Below are 16479 nucleotides of genomic sequence, written 5' to 3' on the forward strand. Positions count from 1 at the left end.
ATCTATGAGATTTTTTAATTCTGACGTGTGTACGTAACGTGTGTAACGATTTGCTACCAGAAGGTTCTTCGTTACTTTGGTCATATTTCTCGGCGGCCACCAGACAACCTTGAAAGATTGATTGTGGTGGGCAAAGTAGAAGGGAAAAGACCCGCCGGCCGGCCACCAAACCGTTGGTCGGATCAGATAACTGCGCTCACTGGACTCTCTGTTGCGAACGCTCTGAGAGAAGCCGAAAACCGAAGCAAATGGAAGCTGAGGGTACAAAGAGCCACAAAGGGCTTTCAAGGACACGACCTTCAGCAATGAAGTATTCGACTAAAAATAAGAGTGTATGAAAGCTCTTGTAGTGAATTTTAATTTAGGATTATACGTGAAGTTAAAATATCAATTCACAGAGGGCGCTACCTCATACTATAAATGATGATTTACAATTATTTACTAATGACAAAATTGTACATATACTTAGACATTTAGGAGAATTGTATTTTAGTTTTTGAAGGTTTCACTTCTACCACGTGTGAATTGCACACATGTATTTTTTTATGATGGAAGTATTACTGGTGGCCCGGAGGCCTTTCCAGTTTCACCAGGACATATGGGCGAGCGAAGGCTCAGCCAGGAGGGGTGGGATTTGCTAACAGCTGCCCGAGCGCCTCCGAAGGAGACCTAACAACCAAGAGCAGCTGCTTCGCGAACGAATCTACTACCGGAACGGAATCGCGACCCGCTGAGAAAATCCGGCGAGAAACTAAGCAAGCTGATGCACGGGTTAGGTTGCACGTCGAACTCTTTGTCGAGTTCGACGAGTACGGTTACCGGGATCTCTAAGCCTTCTCTCCTAGAGTTAGAGCTGAATGTATCTAATGCAAGAGTTATTATATCTGATGGATCCGTAAGGACGTGTCTACGGCGACGACGGTGACTTGCTCCTGCGTGATCAGGATTCGGGGAGTCTGATTTACCTACAGCATTACTATACGTTGCGGCGCACGCAATGTAATTTGAACATTTGGAAATCAGTTGTTGCGCAAGTCAATGACCTGCGGGATCTTGTGACGTCGATGCTCGCTGAGTCCGCGGAACTCCAAATACAATACAATATGGAAACACGTGAATACAGGAGCTGGAGCCGCCCTGGGAAACTACTCAACTAGTGTACTTTTGTGAGAAACCTTCTTAGACGCGATACGAATATATCGGTATGTGACGCGCCTAAATGTCACAGAGTTTACTGCATTTTAAATATTTTGTGTCAAGAGAATCGAACATATTTTATGGCCTTTTTTGCAATAGACTGTTATTTGGTGATCAGGGACCACAGGCAACAGCGCAACATGAGGTCTATGTCTTGAATATGTTGCGGATCTTTTGAACCGAGCTTTGATTTTATTACATTAGGTACATTTTCCAATAGAATAAAAGAAATAATTATTGTTATAAATAATCTAAAAAACTCTTAGACAGCATCAATCCATATTTCCCTGGGCGAATTTGATGGGCATCGTGTAATAAAAATCAAACCCGCAAAATGATAATTTGCGTAATTACTGGTGGTAGGACCTCTTGAGTCCGCGCGGGTAGGTACCACCGCCCTGCCTATTTCTGCTGTGAGCAGTAATAGATTTTGTTTTGAAGGGTGGGGCAGACCTTAATCTCAAGGTGGGTGGCGCTAGGAGTGGGTGATATAAATCGTATATAGATTCAATATCTATATATCGCAGCAATATCGTTGAATCCGATATCGCCCCGCACGAAATCTATATATCGATATCAGCCGATACACGATATTGCTCGATGTGATGCGCATCGGCATATCGTACCGATTCGTGAATCGAAATCTATATAACGATATCAGCCGATACACGATATTGCTCGATGTGATGCGCATCGGCATATCGTACCGATTCGTGAATATCAGCAATATTCGTTTGGTTCGTATCGAATCGGCCAGAGTGAGTGAGCGCACGATAGGGATATCATGTGATGAATGAAACAGAAACAGGCATTATCCATACAATTGTAAACCTTATATTTAAGTCCATGTGTTTGTAGATTATTCTTAGCGTATCAGCAGGATACAATTTAGGAAAGAAGTTTCAACTTTCGACCCTAACTTGAATGCAGTATAGCCTATTTGCATTGTTGAATTTAATTTCACGCGCTTTGACCTTGAACTAGAATTTTTGGACAAGTGTTTATAAATACTTAAAAGTTTTTTGTTTGATTTTTAAAGTACACATTTTTCTATTTTTAGTTGAATCCAAATAATTAGTTTATTTCTTGTGTCTGTATTAAACTTTTGAAATCTACACTCTTTTGGTATATTTTGTAATTTTAAATTAAGACAAAATACTAAAAACTGAAAATAATGTAGCCAGTCCTAAGCCTGGTAAAAGCATGAAGGAAAGTTTTTTTGATATTTTTATTTTCATGTTCTTTTTATTACTTTAAAATCATGTTATAAATTGATATCAGAAAACCAACCGTATAACGTTGACTTAAATCTATATCTACTACGATATTATATCAGCGTATCGTTTCAAATCTCAAATATCATGAATCGAGAAAATCTACTAGCATCCATCAATATATAGATTCAGAAAATATATAGATTCAATATCCGATATTGATACTCGATATATAGATACGATTCGATACGCGGCAAAACCGATATTACCCACTCCTAGGTGGCGCATTTATGTCGTAAATGTCTATGGGCTCTAGTAACCACTTAACACCAGGTGGGCTGTGAGCTCGTTCGAAACCACAATGTGAAGCGAAGCGCAACTGCACCTTTATGATTGTGCAATGTTATTGTGAACTAGAACATCAGTTACAAATAAAAGACAGTGAATATCAAAAATAATTTATTTTCACTTTAAATCGACTCAGTCTTTATTGATGTGACCCGTTAAAATATATATTTTATATAGTTTTAACATTTAAATATGTAAATAATGGAAATAATTGATACAACAAGGGTAAAGCAATGTAAAAACATATATATTATTTTATATATAGAAAATGTCACTAGCAGTTGTGACGTCACAATTCGTCTTGATTTAGTTACACACACACGTCCATTTTCTACATATAAATTTTAAAAACAAAACACAATTTTATATGAATAAAATTCACCATTTTATTTTTGAGATCGTTTTTTTTATTTAATTAAGGTCATACCCATTCTACGCACGAACGTAAGATTAAAACAATTGCGTTTTTACATAATTTTTATTTTTTTTAATGCTACGAATAAACAAATTATGCTTAAAAAATATTTATGGTAATTTCACAAAAAAAAAACTGTCACTTAAATTTAAAAAACAATTTCCGTCTAAATTTAAAGGAATAATTCCTCAAATAGTTTAGTTTTGTCAGAACAGAATAATATTTTCACTTGACAACATTCTTGAATGTATAAGCAATTACACACAAAAAAACACTACCTACTCGGTAACAATTACGACAGTTAACATAATTGTGTTACAATTACGAGTAGTCTAGATTACCTTTACTTTACTTTTCGGCCGAGCCTCGGGTGAATAATGAAAATTAGCAAAGTGTAATTAGTTACGCCTTTATTATCCTATGCAGTAAAGTTAGGGGGTAGAAAAGGGAACCATTCCCAAAATGAAGGCGCCTGTTTATACACACTCCTGCTAATGCTACACACGACTCGACACGCGGGCGACCAATATTTAACATGACAGTGTGCTTAGTGCGAGTTTTTTAACGTTCTGGATAGCGTAAAAGTTAACTCAAAATTTGTATGGAGTTGGAACGTTTGCCTATGTTTGCCGCTAGGAGCGCTGTTCCAACTCCATACAAATTTTGAGTTAACTTTTACGCTATCGAGAACGTTAAAAAACTCGCACTTAGTACACAGATACGGGATTTGTGAACCTACCAATAATACCCCAACAAATAATTTTTCTCAACAAATCTATATTTCCTCGACAATGTTAAAATTTATTCCCCTATTCAGTTTCGAGAATAGTTCCCTTGTACCCACCCTATACTTATTGGTACATACATAATATTCGACATTCTTGTTTCACTATTAAAAACTCAAGTTGCCGATGTACACAAAATTTGAGCGGGTAGTTTTAAAATGGTAAAAATCTAATTTAAAAAAAAAACACTATGAAGGTTCCGGATAATTATAATGTATCTACACTAAAATAGTATAAAAAAGCGTTGCGTGTTTCTATTTCGATAACATTTTAGTTAACTTGTACACTAATTTCAGTCCTCTAAGGAGAAATATATGGATATATAATAAAAAGACAGATTTTAGACAAACCGAACTATTTTTAATTGAAATAGAAAAGTAAAAAAAACAAACAATTTTATTTAATTTAAGGCTATCAACGCTTTCAAAATGAGACTGAAAAATTAATAAATACATGAACTTTGTCTTCAATATTCATGACTCCTTTTAACACGATTGTTATGGAATAATAAAATGCAATCTCATTTACACGAAAAATTTTATATGACGTGAAATCGATTTCTCAGTAGGTACTATTGATAAAACACTAACGAAAATAAGAGAACCGAATTAAAACAACCATATCACCGAGAAAGTATGTACCATTTTCCAATCAATAATCACAAAACATATTCATATAAGTATAAACTTAAACTATAATAAAACTATTATCAATATTAATTAATCAAACACCAAACGATAAACTCCATTTAAATGCGTAAAATCGTGACGTAAAAACTACAATAAAATTAGTTGCTTACGACGTAAACGTACGAATTAAAATTCTAACTTGTCGTATACAGGGTGTATCAGACCCTACACCAGATAACACTGATACTTTTACTTTATAATTGCCCAATTATTTAGTGTTCGCGCAAAAGAACGAAATGCGACATTATAACTGAGGTCATAATGTTCATACTATAAAGTTGAAATTTTTCTTATCTCTCAATTTTCTAATAAAATATTTCCAATATTTCGATAGGGCAACACGGCACTTGCAACAGAGTTTAAGTATTGCGAACCCAATAAAATAAGAAATCGTTAGTTTAAACCTGTTTAATGAAACCATTTATATTTGCATATCTAGGTGTTGACCCGGGTCTATAGCGCGTATACCATGGCCACTCTTGCTACAATGCTCGATCACACTAACCTCTCATGAAACCTACAAATACTACCCACATTTCTTGGTTTAGGAACTAAATTAATCTTTTTTTTTTTATTGTATAGATGAGTGGACGAGCTCACAGCCCACCTGGTGTTAAGTGTTTACCGGAGCCCATAGACATCTACGATGTAAACGCCGCCACCCACCTTGAGATATGAGTTCTAAGGTCGCAATATATGTAGTTACAACGGCTGCCCCGCCCTTCAAACCGAAACGCATTACTGCTTCACGGCAGAAATCGGCGGGGTGGTGGTACCTACCCGCGCGCACTTACAAGAGGTCCTACCACCAGTAATAAATCTAAATAAAATAAATCTTACATAGCGATTTAGTCCAGTTTCGACTCTGGATCTGGTCACAATACACCCTGTATACCAAACTGATATTTCTATATTAATTAAAATCGCAAAATTTCATACAAGAACACGCGCACTTCAATCAAAGCTCGATGAGTTAGCAGTATAATAGTTGTGTAATTAATCTTTCACTGCACAAAATTGACTGACCGGTTTAAATATATCGTTCGCCCATGACAGTGACATGACCATCGGAACTGATGCCCAGTGGCCCGTGTCACTGGGAACTACGCAGTAACCAGACGCAAGCGCGTCTCCACCACTTCGAGCGCGTTCAGAATGCACCAAGATTCTTAAATGTGCTTGTATTGATCCAGTAATGAATGTTTTCGATATGCGAGGTCAAAAAATTGGGATAAAATGCATCTTTTTTTTTAAACAATACCTTTACACAAAAATAACTACTAAACAATAGTAATTCCTTAAATTGAAAACTCAAGCAATGGCGCTTGCTTACTGATTTAAGTACAACAAACATTGAAGCGCACAATTCTCACTAGTCAAAGTACAATGCACAAACTGCTCTGAAGTCTACATTGTTTGTTGTAGAGTACATTGACAGCTGCCAATTTTGACATCTGTCACTGCTGGACGATTTTACAGAAATTTTACTAATTTTCCAGATGATCTCAACAAGATGCTTGCTTCTCTCAACTTCAACAATAGATAAAAAAATCATAACCTAAATAAATCTTACAGTTAACTATAGTACTATACAGGGTGTCCCACAGTGGGAAGATTAATCTGAAAACTGTAGTGTTGTATAATATTCGATGAAAGTTTTCAAGTAAATAATTAGGGAATAAAGTGTTCTTGAACACTACGAACAAAATATTCTTCTGCCAGCCCTTGTATTATACTTTACATAAGATACCGTAATATGATTAGTAGTAAAAATAAGGATGGCTACATATCAATTGTTGCGATTTTTTTATATATTTTTTATTTAAAAACGGTCACAAGATGTCAGCCGATTGAAATACGCACAAACACACCGCCGGCACCGCTGGCCGCTCAGACGGTATCGGCACATCAAACAGCTTTTTTTATCTTAGCAATTAATTTTAAATTTAGTAACATTCTCCGCGATAAGTATGAAATTTGTTTTAAATTTTCGAGCCTTATGCACTTATTAATATAAGAAATGATAGAGTTAGACAATTAAACACATAACAAATTCGTTTATCTCGTTCTGACAAGTTTAAACGAATGAAAGCCCAATGGAGCTTTTGGTTGTATAAATTCAGGGTTGTCATCAAAGTGTTCAAACAATTAATAAGTTTTTTTGTATAAAACTACTAATTACGACTATGTAATAGTATATGTTTTTTTTTATATTTTTAACGTGATATCCATTATTGATATCCTATAACCACTTTTCGGCTTGCTATACCCATTATGGGACACCCTGTATAATCTCGAAGCACTGAAACGAAAGTGAAGTGCTTAAGCATTACTGGTTCAATACAATTGAAATGAAAAAAATAAAAAAACAACTAACATTATATTTACAAGACGTGACGTTGTTACAATCAATGCTTCATAGGACACGTTTGAATAACGGTGACCGTTTGAGCTTGTTTGATTGGAGGGGCAGTTGTTTTTAACCGGAGTTTTGTTTATAGTCTTCGTTTAATTAACTACCGACACTATATTGTCAATGATTTTAGGCGCGACTTTTGAGAATTAGCGACACCCCCCAACCTTCCTGCCCCCCCACTTCTGTCACCATCGGACTAGGCGCAGCTCGAACGGTCACCGTCTAGACCAGCGGTCGGGGAACCGGGGTAAATTACCCCAAATGGGGTAAAATGAAACTTTTGTGAGTAAAAAGTATATATTGAAGTGAAACTTTTTTAGAATCGTTAAAATTTTAGTTATTGTTTGTCTTTTCAAAATTATCATGGGGGCTATAATATGAAAGATGCTAAAAAGAAGCGATTTCGTTTTTTTTTTGTTCTTCGCCATGGGGTATTTTTTTTTATTGCCTTTGTAGTCAGACTAGCGTACGGCCCACCGGATGGTAAGTGGTTACCGTCGCCCAGGGACTTCAGCAATGCCAGGAGCAGAGCCAAGCCGCTGCCTACCATGCCTACCAATATCAACTTACACAAAAGTATTTTGGGGTAATAATTAGAAAAGTTCCCCGACCGCTGGTCTGGACGGTCGCGCGTCACTCTAGCAGTGCGACGGTGAGCCGGCTGGCCGCCACCATTTTGTTGTTAAATTTCCTTTTAAACATCTCCGCGGCTTCTTTGGTCTTGAACGTTATCTTCGCTGTGCGCTCTTCCTTATCCAGTACCAACGTCTGGAAGCAATCCGGGTCGTTCAGATAAACCGACAGATTCATGTTTATATATCTATATACATATACAAGCCTTACTCGCCCGCTTCGCAGGGCATTTAAAATTAACATTATTACTTATTGTCATTATTATTAAGGAGTCCAACATTCGTATATAAATATTAGCATATCCATTAAGTACATGTATTTTCTACATGGATACCAAGTTTCAAGTCAATCGGATGCAGCGTTCAGTAGTTATAACGGAACATCCGTAAAAACCACTGTAGATTTATAAATTAGTATATATTTACAAGATTCCTTATTGAACTATTATCCGATCGTATCGCTTATATAAATATATACAGATTTATATTAGATTTATTTGTGCACGTACACAAACCTCTACAATGATTATTGTAAGTTAGAATAAACTTTTAACCGCTTATGGCTTTAAGCTTGTTACAGAGTTCAATCAGCCACACATTCTTTGTGATTGTGTCTTCAAACAAATTTCAAATTGTATTTTCATTCGTATCATACACGAGACACAATTAAAATTAAATTTACGGTTTAATCTAGTGATCATTGGTGACCATGACAACTGTTAAGTATACAAAACGTCAGATTTATAATAATATAATGTGATTACAAACACGAGCTTAATTTAGAACATTAGAAATGTCAGAAAAAAAAATTTATGACCATTAGAAAAACGTGATTAAACCGTAAAAGTACTTTTAAAGAAACCTTTACATTAATGTAATATTTGTACGTACAAAAATATTTTTTTATACACAGAATATCTTTACATAGAATCTAATGTATAATATTTTTATATATAAAGTACAATGATATTAGCTGCGATGAGGACAAAGCGGCTTCAACATACTTTGATAGATACATTTTTACATACTCACACATCGGTAAATACATTTTGTTCATTTTGTTCAATATGATATTTTCAAATTATAAATATTTTTAAAGACATTTTAACAAACATCTTGATATATGATATAAACAGTACATCTAGCAACATGTAAATATAAATTAAAGCACATAATTTGTTATACAATTTACAACGGTCAACTCACCAAGATATTTCATTGCACATTATTATTATTTTCTTCATTAATTTAATAAAATACACTAAGAATTCGTTTATTTTAAAATAGTACAAATAAATTTTATTTTACAAGAAATTCTACAAAACGAACACGCAAAAATTATTCAATATTAATTTTCAGTCTTAGAAAACACACATGATCATTTTATTCTTATAAAGGTATACATATATTTATTCAGTAAATGACTAGAGTTAACTGATTCAGACGCTGTATACATGGGTAGTGAGTTCTGACCCGGACAGGGAGCCAGGGGTGGAGGGCACGCAAGACCCAATGTTGCCATTTCATTTAACTTTGATATAAAAATATCTTTGAAGGAATTTCTTTGAGAAACGCCTTCAAAATGTTATATTAAAAATACATCTAATAGACGTGTTCAGTCTTGAGCGATACATGAATATATATTTTTTTAAATAATAATAAAAATATTATTTACATATTATCAAATATTTTGACACCACATAATCAATTGAATTTTACAGTACTGCATTATTTTATTTCTGCCAAACTATTGCAACAAGTTTATAACATCAGACAATAGTTTTGTTGGCCTTATACAGTGGTCGAAGTGACTACTTCGCCCGAGGATCCGGATTCGATTCTCGGATGAAATCCGAGTATCATTATCAAAAGTATTTGATGTTTGAGTATACTTGTTTCATTTATACCTTTTCGGCAAACAAAACAAAAGTCCCTAATTGGAGTTTTTGGGTGAAAAAAAAATATGTGGGGGGGGTATTTTTTTCTTTGGCAAAAAAAGGATAGCCTTTAGCAGACTTCATACAGTCAGCGGACACCACGCAAGGGCTACAGGGGGTAGGGTTTGCTGACAACTGCCCGAGCACCTCCAAAGGAGACCTAACAACTGAGGGGCATCTATCTACTACCGGATCGGACGACAAGAAACTCAGCGGGCTGATATATAGATTAGGTTGCACGTACAGTTAGCGAGGTCTTTAGAGACTTAGCCTTAGGTCTGCTTCTAGAGTTGCAAGCATCTAATAATAATGTTAATGGATCGGAAGGAACACTAAAGGTATTGTTACGCCGGTAAGAGTAACGCCATCTATCGCCGAATAGTCGAACGAATATCGAAGGATCTAGTAGCGTCTAGAACGCTCGAGAAATATAACGCCATCTATTGACAGTTAGCGGAAACTACTACTAGAGATGTGTGGAATATTCTCGATAATTCTAGAGATGAGGTATCGGCTATAAAAGCGTTGTAGGGATGGCACGCAGTCAGTCAGTAATCGGAACTACTCGAAGCGAAACAGCGAACGGATCACCTGAAGCGAAGCGGAACAAGCGGATTGAGAGTTTTAAAGTGTTTGTTGAGTGTTTTAGTGTTTTAAGTGTTGAATAAGGTTTTAAGTTGTACTTTGGTGAAATTGTATTTATCCCGAACCCCAGCGCGTAACAGTATCAACGACACAAGACAGTGGCCCATCTAACCTTAAATGTTTGGCATAGTCCGTGGTCAGGCTCAGTAGCCGGCCAAAGACATCGACACTGTCGAGTGTTCCACGAAGCTGCTGATAGGACATCACAATACCTCACGCCAACGGTTTAAGGAAATAAGGGAGACTCCGCGCCGTTGGGGGGACCGATGTGAATATCAAACTTAATTCTATATCACTTGTATTTAAATAACTCAGTATTGTAAAATTCATTACAGAAGTTAGAGAGAAAACTCTTTATGAAAAGTATCAAAAATTCCTCTTATATACAACATAGGCTATACAGTAAGCTGTTTTAAACAACATAAATTACATTCAAATCCTATGTATTATAAATAATACAACATATACAAATTACAAGCACTTAATATCATAGCACAACTTTACAATCAATTATTTATATATAAAAAACATGTTCTAGAATAGAATAATATTTAAATAATGTTACATATTATATTTATAGAACGTATGTATGTAATGTATATAACTATTAATACATATTCTCTTGTCTTTTGTATTCTAGAAGACATCTCTTTTTATTAAATTTTAAACATACCGATGAATTTATAATATATATCATATAAATTAATACACTAATCAATGGTCGGTATTAAGTCTCTGGTTTTGTTATTTAAACATATAAAGGACTATTTTTTGACATATATATTTTATAGATCATAAAGAAACAACTTTATTCGTGTATTTTTATGCTAGCTTATCACAATCTCATCTAATTATCAATAATAACAGAGAATTTATATTGTTTAAAACAAATTACTCGACCAAGTTATAAAAATATTACAGATAAACAAATATTTTCATCTTTCTACTAGAATACAAATAATTAAGGCTGCTATATGTAACCAGCTGGATAAAACAAATTTATAATGTATAGTTGCTACAATTATAATATAAATGTGATTCAGCATTCAAAACCGCGAATGTTTTATATAACTAATTTCATTGCGATAGATTTTCGTTGTCATGTTCAATAACAATGTCTGGAAATTGGGACTTGCTTAAAGCGGACAATGTCACTGACATTGGAGGCAAATACCGCATCAATTACACGAGCGGTTTGCTTGGAGTACATGGGAGTCACTGACTGACTCGCAGAGGGTCATAGGTTCAATTCCCACATCGGACAAACATTAGTGTGATGAACCGATATGTTTGTTCGTTGTCTGTGTATTTATTGTCTATATATTTATATATTTAGACATGTACATGTAACTATATAAACATATGTTTATCAATATCTGGTACATATAACACAGGGAATCCTAAATTGAGGCCGGACGATCTTGCGTGATGTGTTTCCCAGTTATTAATTATTATCATTATTAGGGGTGAGACATCTCAAGGCGACTAATGTCCTCAGAGAAAAGGGTTGCTACTGCTTATAAAACTCTCACTAACAACCAAACCGGATTTAGAAGTCGGTATTCGATGTCAGCCGAGTACACATTCGATTTAAAACAGATAACGAACGTCCCACGGACATGGGCCATCTTCGGCCCAGCTACTCGTCCTCTCAAGGACATTAATGAAATATCTATAGAAAAAAACGGTTTCTTTTTACATACTTATTATAAAATTTAAGGGTATTTTAATGGTGGGATAGTTAAAATCATAAATAAAAAGAAATGAGCATGACTAAGCTACATTGATAATATTGAAGGAGTTGCCATAGGTAAAATATATTTATATTTTAAACATTAAATCTTCTTAAAAAAAACATTATATTGCAAAAAACTAGCAAAATATATTAACATATTATTAAAATGTATTTTAAAATTAATATAAGATATTATCTGTGTCATAAAGTATAGTATTATAAATAATATTTAAGCTGATGATGATATTAAAGTGTCAGTGTAGTGACAGCAAAATCTTATGATATAACCTAAAATTCTTATCTTATTTTTTTAAATATCTCTGTATCCCCATGCACAATGTTGATTTTAATTTGTTTATAATAAAAGGGATATATGAGTCGTCTATTATCAAAGGTGGCAATCTGTGCATTTGGACAAAAAAATGTTATTGATATGTCAATACAGATTGATTTGAATATAATCGTCTCCTTCAAAGAATACGGTTCAAAACCTGCATTAAATAAAGGTTAATAGTTAACCTGTTATTTATCTAAGATGTCGTTCCGAAGAGTTTTGTGACTGCCAATGGAATACAAAGTCAATAATTCGTTTTTCTCATTTACCAATATTGTTCAAAAGTCAGATTGCCGGCTTTGATAATAGACGACTCATATAGTCTGTTATTTAAACTTAATTACATTACTGTCCTTGAACTTCAATGTATGGAGAATTGCCGTGCAATGTATGGAGAGTGGCCCTTGTCCTTTCGGTCATAAATAATGTTTACTAAATGTATCATTTTATATAGAACTGTTTCTAGTGTGGCAACACTGTAACATGTGGCAACCCTAGTCTGGTCGCGATTAGCATGTATGTATTATAGTATTGTGTGCCAAGAGAAACAAAATGCCTCCTTTCTAAATCATTGAAGCTAGACAGCGACCCAACACAAAATACAATCCACCAGCCGAAACAAATGATAGGTACATCACAGCATGTAAGTAGATTGTGTTGCCAACATAAAAAAATCGTATTTATAAAACATCGAAAATTAATTATTCCAAACAGCGAGATGTAGAAAGATGTATACTGTAGACCGCTTCAGAGTCCGCGCGGGTAGGTACCACCACCATGCCTATTTCTGCCGTGAAGCAGTAATACGTTTCGGTTTGAAGGGCGGGGCAGCCGTTGTAACAATACTGGGACTTTAGAGCTCACATCACAAAGTGGGTGTCAGCATTTACGTTGTAGATGTCTATGGGCTCAATAAAAATAGGAATGGAACATTTCAGACTAAGTCAATGATCATCTATTGTATCTCTTACGACGCGTGCGCGATTTTGAATGCCGCTATCAACACTGTTAATAGAGTACTGGACAAGTTTCACTAAACAGACGCGTTTCGTTGCGCGTGACGTCATTCGTGGTCAAAACAAACGTGCCGACCACAGAGCCTAAACAACATAGAATTGGCCGCACACATGCCTTGTGGTCTGTGTTTGGTTTAATGCGACAAATTTCAATCATTAAATGGACTAGATTTCATTCGCGATTTATATCTTGTAATGATTGTAATTTAAATATTATGCTATATAATAATTATTTTTGAAGTGAAACTTCCTTATCGGCGTTGGAAAAAAATTTACCGTCACATTTTTCGGTTACGCGTCACATTTTTCCGTTACGCGCCATCTTTTAATTAACGGCTGTATGTTCTGAAGTATGGATGCGCATTTGAGAAACCGACCTCATGTCTCAAGATGGGTCACGGAATACATTTTGTAATTGCAATAATCCCAGGTAACCCACTTAATATCACGTGGACCGTGCTATTATTGTTATTACGTAAAATAATAGGAAGAAAAGTACCAGGGTATTATGATATCAAAGAGATGTATTATTATAACTTTACTCTGACGTACAGCCTTCTTTATTAATTAACGGCTGTATGTTCTGAAGTATGGATTCCGATTTGAGAAATTGACCTCATGTCTCCAGGTGGATTACGGAAATCATTTTGTAATTCCAATAATCTCAGGGAGCCCACTTAATAATATCACGTGGACCGTGCTATTTATTACTGTTATTACGTAAAATAATAGGAAGAAAAGTACCAGGGTATTATGATAGCAAAGAGATTTATTAATAATTAACGGCGGTATGTTCTGAAGCATGGTTTCGGATTTGAGAAATCGACCTCATGTCTCAAGGTGGGTCAAACTTCACGAACCTCAGGAACCCCATTTAACACCACGTGGACCGTGCTATTATTATTAATTTATAGGAAGAAAAGTACCAGGGTATTATGATATCAAAGAGATGTATTATTAAAATGCTGTAATAATCTTAGTAGCAAAAAGGTAAAGTGAAATAATTGTATTATTTGTATTCATGTCTATGATAATAAAATCCTTTTGTTTAAACTTTATCTAATTTAACTTTATTTAACCAATTTCTAGAAAGTTGCATGTAGATCATTTTTCGAAAAATAAGGCCATAAACAAGTTTCACTTCTTACGTGTGTACACTAGTACACGCACACATTTTTTTTTTAATATCAAAGCTTGTCCGGTTGTCCATTAAGTCTATTCATAAAATGTTTATACTAATATCACAGTTTTCACACAGTAAATATATGGTATATAATATATTTGTATAACACAAATAATATTAAGACTAGTCTCACTTAACCCGATGTCACGTATGTTTTTTTTTTTGCTTCTTTTATAATCGCATTAAAAATGTGTTCACGTCCAGAGCTGAAAGTGCCCGGTTCGAGGTGGTAGTACTTTTTCTATATGTTTACGGCAATTTCTAATTTCTAAAACTCGCAAAAAACAAATGTGTATTTTTCAATAATTTTTTTAACTGATTTACGATGATGAATTCAAAAGTTTGTTTCTTTCATCTGATTAACTCTAGAATTTCTATAATATACGCGAACTTAGATAATTTTTTAATGCAGTTTTGCAATCTCGTGAACATCAATGACAGCTGTCAAACTGACATACGTCAAAGTTTTATTGTATAACTAGTTTTTGAATATTTTGGCTTTTAAAATAAATATTTCTGTTAGTGCATTCGAGAGCTGACTACGAGAGAGTTAATTGCCATTAGCGCTCGTCCGGTGTTGCCAGTTCGAGCATAATCTACTATCACACCAACATTTCTAATTTCCTTTCAATCATTATACTTTGTATTTTTCATCTTGAAATACTGACATAAGCTGACAATTCCTAAATCCATCTATAAACATTAATCAATGCATCACCGAGGAGACCCGAAATAAAAATATATCTTCTAAAATGAATACCTAATGAAAATCACTAAAAGTATTGGGACCTCAAAAATCTACGAGTATTCGATCATTGTTTCTGCTAAAAAAACATACGTCACAGCGTAGTTAAGAACCGCGCGCTGGGGCCCGGGGACTCCGCCCCTGAGGTCCCTTCACGCCCCTCGCGAGATTCAGAACACATTTACCTGCAGCTGGGGGCCGGCGAGGGTCCGGATCCTGGTGTCGGTGATGCCGAAGGGCAGGTTGGAGACGGTGGCGGCGTGGGGGGCGGGCGGCGGGGGGTCGGGGGGGTCGCGACGCAGCGCCCGGCTCAGCATCCCCAGCCCCTCCTTGTTTATCTCAATGCGGGGCTTGTCCTTCCGCTGCAGGATGACGCGGCGGTTCGAGAACGTCCTCTTGTCGTCGTCGCGGTTCTCTTGCTGCACACAAACACTACTGCGTTACTTGGGCGCTACTAAACCTTCACACTAATGCAAGCTGTCCTTATATCTTATCTTATACCTTTAAGCGAGCAATTCTTGTATATGAATATATATGTATATAATCTGAATCTCGGAATCGGTTCCAACGATTTTCATAAAATTTAGTATACAGGGGATTTCGGGGGCGATAAATCGATCTAGCTACGTTTTTTTTTCGGAAAATGTTGTTTTATTCGTGTTTTCAATAATCAACTTTATGACTCTTCCCGACATCTATTGGCGAATAATAATACTGTTTTTCATAATTGAGAGCAACTAACTGCTTTAAAGACACAATAACACTAAAGCTATTTCAGCAGATGGCGTTGTTAAGCCAGCCGAAGCCAATGAGTGTTTGGTTAAGGTTAGACCTACGAATAAAGGTTAGACCAAGAAAATGAATTGTTTATTTATATTATTTAACAACAAAAAAAAAATAGCGAGCAAAGCTCGGTCATCGTCTAGTAGCTATTATTTGACAAAATTTATATTTCACTTTAGATAGGTATCAATCGATATTTTTTTTCCTATTCTGATAGCCTTGAGAGGCTATTTCAGCTTTCACCCTAACGCGTGTAGGTGAGCTCACGGGGCTCAAACCGGAGAGTTGCTAACACTGGCCCTAGCAAGAGCCGTGCTTCGTAGAATCTACCACCGGGTGGGTAACGCGACCCACTGAGAAGATCCGGCGAGAAACTCAGTGGGCTATCTGAGAGTTAATTCACTC

The 16479-nt window shown here is 35.5% G+C and overlaps 1 protein-coding gene across 2 annotated transcripts in view; it reads right to left on the minus strand.

Annotated features, from left to right (window-relative positions):
• Positions 1-2857: 2857 nt before the first annotated feature.
• Positions 2858-16479, minus strand: part of LOC101747112 (titin) — a 37845-nt gene continuing 24223 nt past the window's right edge. For both annotated transcript variants that reach the window (XM_012688821.4, XM_004924328.5), the window contains 2 exons: positions 15477-15710; positions 2858-7832 (listed from right to left, as the gene is read on the minus strand). In XM_012688821.4, the coding sequence (XP_012544275.2) occupies positions 7698-7832; positions 15477-15710 (369 nt within the window). In that variant the 3' untranslated portion in view covers positions 2858-7697. The remainder of the gene's footprint in view (positions 7833-15476; positions 15711-16479) is intronic.

This window comes from Bombyx mori, chromosome 28 (assembly GCF_030269925.1).
Source record: "Bombyx mori chromosome 28, ASM3026992v2".
In the NCBI taxonomy this organism is placed as follows: domain Eukaryota; kingdom Metazoa; phylum Arthropoda; class Insecta; order Lepidoptera; family Bombycidae; genus Bombyx; species Bombyx mori.